Source organism: Orycteropus afer, unplaced genomic scaffold (assembly GCF_000298275.1).
Source record: "Orycteropus afer afer isolate SDZICR_OR568_19922 unplaced genomic scaffold, OryAfe1.0 scaffold00067, whole genome shotgun sequence".
NCBI lineage: Eukaryota > Metazoa > Chordata > Mammalia > Tubulidentata > Orycteropodidae > Orycteropus > Orycteropus afer.
Window position 1 is genome coordinate 3,012,191 of NW_006921654.1, and position 10,408 is coordinate 3,022,598.

The following is a 10,408-nucleotide window of genomic DNA, read 5'->3' on the forward strand; positions in this document are numbered from 1 at the left end:
GGCAATCTACTTCCGTAGTGATACTGCCTCAGAAACCCAAGGAGGGGTCACTGTGAGTCAGATCTGACTCGTTGGCAGTGAGTTGAGAGGTTGGTGTTTTCAGGTAATGGTGCCTTCCAACCAGTGGTGTTGGGATAACCAGCCACAGTTTGCAGAAAAACAAAGCTGGAGCTTTCCTCACTTTCTGTCAAAATCACTTTCAGAGAGATGAAAGATTGAAAGTGGTAGATTGAAGCAGGACACAAAATACACATTTGATGTCAAAAAGATTTTAAACTACTGAATCAAATAAAAAGACAAAGGACAAGGGGAGAAAGTTAAAATGCATAAAAGGCCCCAGGCTGTTTCCCCTTCTTTATACATGTGTTATACACACACCTATACATGCGGGTACAGGCACACTGCTTTCTGGCACGAAACATAAACTAAGGCCGGGTTGAGGGAGGAGAAAGAAATTGATGTTTTTCACCTTTCTATGCTGTGTGCATTTTTACTGTATGCATATATTATTTCATTTTCTAAAAATGTAAAACATTTTAAAAGCAAAATGTATGTGCAGAACAACATAGGCAGTTGCAGCAATGAGATTTTACATTCTGATTTATATATGTGTTTATGTTGTTGTTGTTGTTGTTGTTATGTGCTGTCGAGTTGGACCCAACTCATAGTGACCACTCCTTGGGTTTCCGAGGCAGCATGACTACAGAAATAGATTGCCCAACCTTCCTTCTGAGGAGTGGCTGGTGGGTTTGAACAGCCAGCCTTCTGGTAAGCAGTCAAGTGTCTTAGGCACTATGCTACCAGAGCTCCTATATGTGTTTATATATATGTATATATATATTAACAGCATTAAACATGCATTAAAACAAATCCTGTTTCTTTTGTTGCAGTGTCTTATCATAGGAGCGTTAGCCTGTTTCATCCTCGTCCAGGCCCATGAGTCGTTTGTAGCAATCACAGTTCTGGAAATGTGCATCGTCATTTTTTTTATTCTAGCATATATGTTAACCATTCACCACTTGACGACTTATTTACATTGGCCCTTACTTGTAAGTGTTCATTTTCATAATTTGAATATAAGCTTTTCCCTCAGCCCTAGAGGACAGGCTCTTCTCAAAGTGAAAAAGCACAGCTCTCTCTCTCTGGACAAGGACCTAACTGAGTTAGGACAGTCAGCTGTTGCCCTGTCTCTAGGGGAGAAAATAGCCTCATGCCCAGAAAGACAGCCACACTGTCCTCAGGACAGCAACACGCATGCCTCCTTCCCTCTCAGAATGTAAAACCCATCTCCCTGTGGCACGGGGTATTTTTATCTTGCCCTAGAGAATCTGTTCATTGGTGTATTCGGTAGGTACACAAACCTCTCACCCATGGCTTGTATGACAGTGCACGCTTTCCCCTGGCAAACGGCGCCCGCACTAACGGATAACAAGCATCCACCCCAGGAGCAAGACTATCATCAGGGTTGTAGAAAACTGGCCCCACATACCTTGCAGTGTCGTAGGAGTCAACCCTTTTGTGTTTACTGAGGGTCCATACTCACAAAGGGGTGCCGTATGGTGGGTACCCAAGAAGGGACATTGCACAGCCTCCTTTGGTAGCAGTTCCTGGAATTTCACGTTCTTTACTAATTGAAAAATTCCTGAAGGAAATCCCTCAGAGCTCCGATAAAGCCTGTTTATCCTGGAGCCTGCGGATCAGCGTCCTCCGCAGCAGAGAGATGCACAGTTAGCACAGGGTTTCTGTCCAGAGACAGATACCAGGTCCAGTTCGTGGCCCTGCCGCCTTACTAGCCATGTGACCTCTATGCCTGTTTCCCCTGTGTTTATGAAACACAGAGGTGGAGAAGGGTGATGGGGACTGCTGCCTCATAGGGTTCCTGTAATATCCAAATATGTGTAAAGCCAACAATAGTACAGTGCCTGGCACAAAAGAACCATCCTTCAGAGCCCACAAGGTGGCTGGGAGGCTTTTACCAGTCCCTTCTGCACTGGGAACAGTCCTGGTCCAAAGCTCAGGCCTCTTCTACATCCACTTGCGAAAGGTACCTTCTTCTAATCTTAGGTGGACTTGGTTACCGTGAAGCTAAAACTCAAATGTTTTCATCACATGTGTGAAAGCTTCTCTGAGAAGGCTACTGAGCTCTTTCTCTCCCTCAGAGACAGGAAGCCGACAAAGCATACCCTGAGCCACTTTCATGGGGCAGATGGGGGACCCAGTTAGTTAAGGAGGGGCTTCTGGGGAGGACTGTAACCTGTCTGTGGGAGTTCTCAAGAAGAGAAGGTAAAGTAACCGTTTTTGAGCACATACCTTTCTCCAGAAACTTTTTCATGTATTATCTTACTTAGTCTTCACAACATCCCAGTGACGTGGTAGTCATCCCCACCCTCATTTAACAGATGAGAAAACAGGATTAAAGCAAGTATGTTGCCCACAGTCATAGGCATGAGTGTCAGCACTCAGACTGGAGCCCAGGTCTGTGGCTGTTTCCAGACCCTGCAGACATTTTACCCTCGGTCATGCTTTTGTCATGCAATGGTCTCCCCAGCTCCTCTCTCCTTCTCCCCCCCAGAGGTGAGGAACTGAACCAGACTACATTTTTATGCCCTTCTCAGAATCTCTAAGTTTTATGTTCTTTGCATCTTCTCCTATTTCCCCTAGACTTTCTTAAAATATAGAATCAAGGGTGAATTGCTCCTCCTGATGGGTGTGCACAGGCCTGGGGGGACCGGTGCCTGAGGGCTCCACAGCACCCAGGTGCCAGCTGTGGTCAGAGGACCAGAGCCCTCTGAGAAAAGGGCCCAGGCAGGCTGGGTCCACTGCCGAGAGCAGGCAAGGGCCACAAGGCACCGTGACCTGCTTGAGGGTCCAGGGAGTGTCCCAGACAGAGGCAGGAGCTCAGGTCTCCCGGGCAGGCAATGTCGGGGTCCCGGCAGAGGAGCTGTCCTCACAGTGGTCCCAGGAAGCTCAGGCCAGCTCTTCCAGAGTTACAGGCCTTTTGGTCAACTCAAGATAACCAAGTCTCCTTGCTGCCTCTGCCCTTGGGAGGGAGCTACCTCCTTTCTCTGGATGGCTGTGGGAACCCAGAGGGTGAGACATGCTCGGAGGACCAGGGGCCCTGCCTTTTTCTTGCTGCTGTCCTCCAGGGCACGGGCAGGGGCCTGAAGCAGCACATGGGTATGCCTGGTGAGCTCCCAGGAGCTTCATCAGATGGCAAGTCTCTCACCAAGACGGTTGCCCAGTTCATCTGATGCTCAACTACCAAGCAGTACACACCCCGGGCAACCCACAGTCTGAGACGGTGAGCAATCTATTGGACTTGGAAGTCTTTGAGAAGGACTGCTCAAACAGGGCCCACCTGTGTTCTCCTCCCCGAGGCAGTGCCCTCCTTCCTACTCTGCCCTTCCAGACCCAATGAGGTACAGGAGGTGTACATATAATTTTGCTCAGGGGGGCAAGTAGCCACCACTGGGCAGTATCACGGAGGCCTTGGTATTGGAGGCAACGTGCTGGTTGAGTAAGAGCGTCGGTGCCTGGGAGGTGATTGTTTGGCCTCGAGAGAATAGGCAGAGGTGATGTGCTGGTACCAAGCTGCGAGACTCCTGGGACCTGATGGAGAGGTCAGAGTGGGGAGCCACAGAACAGGCTGTCTGCGTCACCCTGGGACTACTGCAGTGCTTGCTCGAGTGTTCGGGAGGCTAGCATGCTCGGCTGCCACTTCCTTTGGTCCCCTCTCTCCAGACAAGATCATTGGGCACCCAGGAGGTATACTGATTTAAAATGGTGATTTCCTTCAAGGCTTACCCCAATGATAGCATCCCTTTCCCCCGTTCTTGTTTGACAAAAGGCTCAGGGCCAGGGTCCCACCAAATAAATGAAGTCTGATGAATCTGGACTTCCAACCCTTCCAGGGCAGCCTTAATGAGGACTGGCCTCGTGACCTGCTGAGACCTCTGGGAGCCATAGTGGGCAGTTACGGCAGGGCCACCTCGAGGCAGGAGCCACGTCTGTGAAAGCTGTGGAGGGGCCCTGACAGTGGGAACCCTGACACTACCAAGCAGGGTGTGGGTCCAGCTCTCAGGCCTGGTTCTGACTCTACATCAGCATTAGTGAGAGAATGACTTACCACGTTCCACCCATGGTGGAGCCACTGTCTTCATTTTTAGGGTTAGCAAGTTTACCTGCCCTCATCCAGGGACAAGAGGAGCCCTAGTGATGCAAACGGTTAAGTGCTCAGCAGCTAACCAAAGGTTTGGTGGTTCAAACCCACCCAGCAGCTCCACAGAAGAAAGAGTGGTTATCTGCTCCTGTAAAGACTGCGGCCTAGGAAACCCTATGGGGCAGTTCCACTGTGTCAGATGGGATAGAGTCAAAAGCAACTTGACAGCATCTAACAACAGTCTAGGGTCACCTGCCAACCACTGCCATCGAGTTGATTGCAACTGAACTCATAACTCCACCCAATTCTCTGTGTCCCAGGGAACAACTGGGGAAAACGATGGGGAAGGAGTAGTCAAGCAACAGCCTGTCTCTCATTTTAGTCAGAGGAGGCCACTTGTCTCAATGGGGTATTTAGTGGGGAGGAAAGAAAAGGACAATTAATGGGCTACATTTATGGGGAAACCTGAAGTCCTATCGTATGTGTCAAGGCTCAGCTGCAAGGGCACCCCAGTCATCAGGGAAAACACAGCTCGCTCTCTGTCCAGATCAGGCCAGCAAGGGGTGTGTGCCCATGGCCAAAGGAGAGGTGGGTCAGGAAGGAGCTCAGGGCAATCAAGTCCATCGCAGAAGGGCATGTCTGCTTACTGGCTGAGCAAGCCTGGGCTTGCAGCTTACCCCACTCCAAAGCAGGGAGAACGACAGTTTGTTGTACAAATCATATGAGATGACATATGAACACTTTGGCACGGTGTGTGACCCTCAGTAAGTGCTCAAGAAACACGAGCTTTAGGGGAAATGTTAGGTACAAGGCAAACCTTAGCTCAAAGGACTGCTCCAGAGAGCAGTTCCTTGGCAGTGAGGACCCAAGTAAACTATAATGTCTAGTGGTCCAATGAGGAGACAGAATCATGACAGCCAATTGAGGATTAGCTAAGCCCGGTCTGCTTGGTTGATGGTTATCATTGTAAATGTGCTTTTGTTCAAATTCCCAATGATCTGTGTCCACAGCTAATGAACTGTGGTTTTCAAAAATTTACATTCTGTTTCTTCCTCGTAAGAGTCCTCATGCACATCTTTAAACAGTTTGGTTTACACAATCCTCAGGTAGTAAACTTCCTGCAAACTGCTCTACCTGCTGCTGTCAGCTCTGCCCACTGTTGGCAGACCTTTAGCCCACAGAACGCAGGCTCGGCTTACTGCCAGCCCTCAGCAGCCCTGCTCCGTGTCCACATCCCACTGTTCCCACCAGGCACCTATATGGTAGACATAAGTGCTCTTCCAAGAGGCAAATCCCACCCCATGGCAGGGCTCCTTGCTCACCAACCTCAACAGAACACCTGGTATTTGCACAAAGCTTACTGACTGTGCACACTTTGAGGGTATGTATCAAGAGTCTATATTCTGATGCACTCCCGCTACCCACCAGATGCCTCTTATCAGACGCACTATGCCATTCAATCCTCAACTCCATCATGGTCCTCTGTTAAAAACGAGCAACGTGGCACAAAAGGGTAACGACTCATGCATCAGGTCACACATCTCCGAGTGGGCAAAGCAAAAGGTAACCAACAAGAAAACGCTCTCAACTTATTTGTTCCCTGCCATTTTTACCGTCCATGACCGATTTTACAGAAAATGCCAAAAACGGATGCTGTACTTGCAGCCTAGAAGGCAAGTCATTTCCTATTCAGGTGTCCCTCATAGAAGTTCCTGGGGCACAAGCAGGTAGGTGCTCAGCTGCTAACCAGAAGTTGGAGGTTCGAGTCCACCTACCTGGGAGGAAGGCCTGGTAACCTGTTGTTGTTGTTGTTACTGGGTGCTTTTGAGTCGGCTCCGACTCACAGTGACCCCAGGGACAGCAGAAGGAAACACTGCCCAGTTATGCACCATCTCACAATCACTGCCATGCCTGAGCCTATCACTGCAGCCACCGTCTCAGTCCATCTCATTGAGGGTCTTCCCCTTTTCACTGACTCCACTTTACCAATCTTCTCCAGGGATTGGTCCCTTCTGATGGTGTGACCAAAGTACAAGAGACACAGTCTGGCCCTTCTTGCTTCTAAGGAGCATTCTGGCCACACTTCTTCTAAGATTAGTTCATTCTTCTAGCAGTCCATGGTGCATCGGATATTCTTCACCAACACCACAATGGCGATCTACTTTCAAGAAATCAGCCAAGGAGATGCCTAGGAAGCACAATCTACTCTGCCACATGTGGTGTCACCGTGAGATGGAAATGACTTGACGGCAACTGGTGTAATATGAGAGGCAACAGTGAATGGAGCTCTGACTCCCCTCCTTAGCAGTTACTTAATCTTATGCAACTAACGTCTCTAAGACTCCATTTCACTGTGTAAAATGGGGATAACAGCAATACTGACTTTAGAGGATGCTTGTGGGATACCTTGGCACAGTGAAGGGCTCCCCCTAGAGGCAGCAATTATTACATACACTGGATGGCAGGGCTCCTTGTGGTGGTAGGGCTAGTGTACCAGACAGGCTGCCATTACCAAGTCAGGATATTAAGACTTAAAAGACTTAAAATGTTCAAACCAGGTACCCTGCTGTGGTTACATCGCACTGGGCTTCTGGCCCTCCCCACTGACACACTGAATCCCTCCCCTACACGACTGCTCTGCTACCAAAGCCCAGAAGGGCGCCTCCACCAACTCATCCTCACCCTTCATTTCAGTACATAAAGCAGCAGCTTGGTTGACAACAGCAACTCCAGAGATGGGACAGGAACCTTAGGGGACAATGAGTTTATGTTACTTCAGGAGGAACAGCTCAGCAAAGAGGGTGAGAACGGTTGCACAGCTCAAAGAATGTAATCCATGTCACTAAACTGTTCGTGGAGAAATTGTTGAGTTGGTGTATAGTGTGCTGTGTATATTTTCAACAACAAAATACAATTTAAAGGGAAAAAATATATATACAAGGGAAAAATAAGAAGGTTGGGCTGGCAGCTGAAGAACTTGATGCTGAAATCCAAAGTGAAGGGCACAAAACGGCCTCTAGACGTCGGTGCAGGCTGTCTCTGGAGCAAGCAGCTGGTCCACCGCAGCATTCACACCAAACACAGGCCCGTGCCTCGGATGGGTCTGTGCATCTTGGGGACGTATTTAGGTGACCCAACCCCAGAGCACTGGTTTTACTTGCAGATTTGGGAGTGGAATTAAATCAGTAACTAACATGCTAATATAAAATGTTATTCTCATATGAAAACTAATGTGCTATGAATTAGAATGCAGAATGTACATTAATTTAAAATACAAAACTACAGAGGGCCAATTTGGACTAGGCTCTTAGATCTAGATATCTGTATGCTCAAATTCTTCTGCCCTTTAAGAAAATCTGATAGACAAGTTCTAGACACAGTGTTGCCAGCTCTCCCCACGCCCCCTTCTTTAATGAAGTTAAACCCATTTCCGCAGACAAAGTCCTATTCAGGACCTCAAAACCACATACACTCATGTCTCTGGAAGACATAAGAATGATGCCTTCTCAGGGATCCTCTAAATCAAAGGGACTGTTTTAAAAAGACCCTCATTCTTAGAGGGGTAGCTGACCAATTAAAATACTTCACGGAATTACACAGCGTTGACCATTTCCAATTCTCTGTTTCAGGATCTTATCAACAGCATCATTACAGCTGTGTTCCTTTTAATAGTTGCCATCTTGGCGATGCAGGAAAAGAACAGAAGGAAGTTGTTCTATACTGGAGGGGTAAGCAGAGGCCTTCACAACTTGGTTTAACATCACAATTCTAAGACTCTTTGAAAAGGGAAACTAGCAGGCCATTGCTATTGTATTTCTAGAACAAACCCCCCCCCCCAATGTCTCCCTTGCACTGACTTCTTCAGAAGATGTGGAGATGTACATACTGAAATCATGAACATCTTCATTTGAACACTCATTCTCCAAACAAGCACAAAGGCAAGAATCTGGTGAATGGATCCCTCATGAGAATCACACACACTCATTTCTGAAATGTTAGAACAAAATACTCTTGGATTTTTCTTTTTTTCCTGGCCTAGAGAATTGTATTTTAAAGGCAGATGAAAAGAGTACACTGCAAAGGAAAAAAGTACACCGTCAACAATGAGTAGCCCAGCCTATTCAGGAAGGAAGGAAGGAAGGAAGCTGCCTGAGGTGAAGTGCCCAGGGCCTGCCTCACCCAGGACCAGGCACATTCTGACAATCTTTACAACTCTCATTTTTACAGACATGAGAAGTGAGATGAACACCTTGCCTTGGGCCACAAGGCTGGGACAAACTAGAACTCACAATCTGAGCTGTGGCTGGTGGGTTTGAACTGCAAGCCTTCTGGTTAGCAGTTAGCCTTAGGCACTATGCCACCAGAGCTCCTTCAACGTATAAAAGAGCACAAGAAATGACCAAGTAAATGCTTGGAAGATGAGGGAAAGGGTGACAGGGCTAAACAATGGGGACAGAAATTAATCAAGGAAAAAGGTTTAAATTCTACGAATTCATTTCATTATCAGTAAATATTTCTCAATCCCATAGGACTGTGCCAGCCCTGATCTCCATGCTGGGGAATAAATAGAATCTCTTCCTGGGGGGAGCTCACAGATTAGCTGGGGCAAATTCATTAAGCAGCCAGAGTTGAGTGACCATAAAGAGAAACCTCCAAGCCAATCACGTGGAGCCAAGCCCTGGGAATCCGGGACCTTCTGTGGGCTTCTGGTCCCCAACTGCTAGCTCAGTTCCGGGCCTCCACCTACCTGCTTGGGGCGCCCACCCTCAGGTCTCCATCAACTCTTTCTTACCTGGCTAGCAGCAGCTCCCACCCCGCATCTCCTGCCCCTTATCCCCAGTTCCCTGTCTCCATTCACTTCATGGCCACTGCAAGGGAGCTTTCTAAGTCTTGCACTTGACCTCAGCCCTCAGTCCTTACCACCATCCTTTGGAGAGAGTTCCAAAATCTGTGCTTCTCCAGCCTTAACTCTGCCTCCCTCACGTGCCCCCATCAGATTCCCATCCACCCCAATGCCTGAAGTTCCCCTCTTCCTTGTTAGTGTCCCTGGAAACTCCTTTCTGGCCTTTCAAACACAGCCCAAGGGTTCTTTCCACTGAGAAGCCTCCTCAGGACCTACTTGTAAATGACCAGTGTCCTTCTGTGGCCTTATCCTGGTGCCTCAGCATCAGGTGAGGCCACTACTGGCGGCAAGAGCCACCATTTCTCAAATCCCCTCTGCCTCTAGGAAAGGCAGAATGGGCCTGAGGTGGCCAGCCAGGCAGACACCTAGCAGAGGAGGCTGGTCAGTGGGGAAGACCAGGCCCTTGCTGCTCCTGCCCAGGATGGGGACAAGAGGGTGCTGCTGTGTGCTATAAAATAACCCCACCTTTCATTCCCGCCTGTGGTCTTGTCTTGGACAGTCCCTGTGTCTTGCAGCTGCAACCGTGTGTCTCATCGATGCGTTTGTGGTCACCAAGAAGATGAGGACAACCTTGAAAACATTCCTGCAAATCAATGTGGAAAAAAAGCAAGTCCACCCGTCAGGACACTCGCAGATGCACCTATCTTCAGCCCATCACACCCCTACCAACTCCTGAGCTCGAGTGCTGTCACCCATTCTAGCCCACGTGTGACCATAAAATCAGGGCTGCTAAGTCAGGAACACTCCGGTTCCCTCGTGTTGCCTTGCGTAAAAATCTTGTTACTTGTTCATGCACGTGGTGCTGCGCCCACAGGGCGCAGGGCACATGGCGCGACTGCCCCAAGAGGCCTGGCTATGGCCGCGACCTCAGGTTCCAGTCACCAACCGGACCTGGAGATGGGAGCAGCGGCTTGCGTCTTGGGGACCACCTGGCGAGGCTCCTCCATGTCCGCGAGGGGCGCTCGGCGTGGAACTAGCACCAGCGTGGTGGGCGCATTGGGAGTACCCAGCGGGGCCCTCTGCGTGCACGGTGGTGGGGCTGACCGCTGCTGGGAGAACACGACCTGCGCTGCCCTGCGCGCCGCGAGACACGGCAGGACCCCTAGCGGAGGTGGGACCCGCGCGGTGAGCCAGCGCGCGCGCAGAGCACAAGCGTTGGGGTCGCTGGGCCAGACGGTTGGCTGAGCGTGGCTTCCGGGCAGGTCGGTGGGCACCAGGCTCTCGCAGGCCAGGGCTGTTCGGGAACGGGAGAGGTTGGGCAGCCTGTGAAAAGCTAAGGACTTCGACGCGAAGATGGCTGATAAGGGCAAGGCCAAGGCCAAGGCCAAGGCCAAGGCCGCGCCAGC

At 49.6% G+C, this 10,408-nt stretch overlaps 2 protein-coding genes across 2 annotated transcripts in view; both read left to right on the forward strand.

Moving 5' to 3' along the window:
* Positions 1-9,738, forward strand: part of LOC103196614 (CKLF-like MARVEL transmembrane domain-containing protein 1) — a 23,706-nt gene extending 13,968 nt beyond the window's left edge. Inside the window, exons 3-4 of the mRNA XM_007940382.1 lie at positions 7,789-7,887; positions 9,562-9,738. Of these exons, the coding sequence (XP_007938573.1) occupies positions 7,789-7,887; positions 9,562-9,738 (276 nt within the window). The remainder of the gene's footprint in view (positions 1-7,788; positions 7,888-9,561) is intronic.
* A 179-nt stretch (positions 9,739-9,917) lies between these two features.
* CMTM2 (CKLF like MARVEL transmembrane domain containing 2) overlaps positions 9,918-10,408 on the forward strand; it is a 7,266-nt gene continuing 6,775 nt past the window's right edge. The window contains exon 1 of the mRNA XM_007940383.1: positions 9,918-10,187. Within this exon, the coding sequence (XP_007938574.1) occupies positions 9,918-10,187 (270 nt within the window). The remainder of the gene's footprint in view (positions 10,188-10,408) is intronic.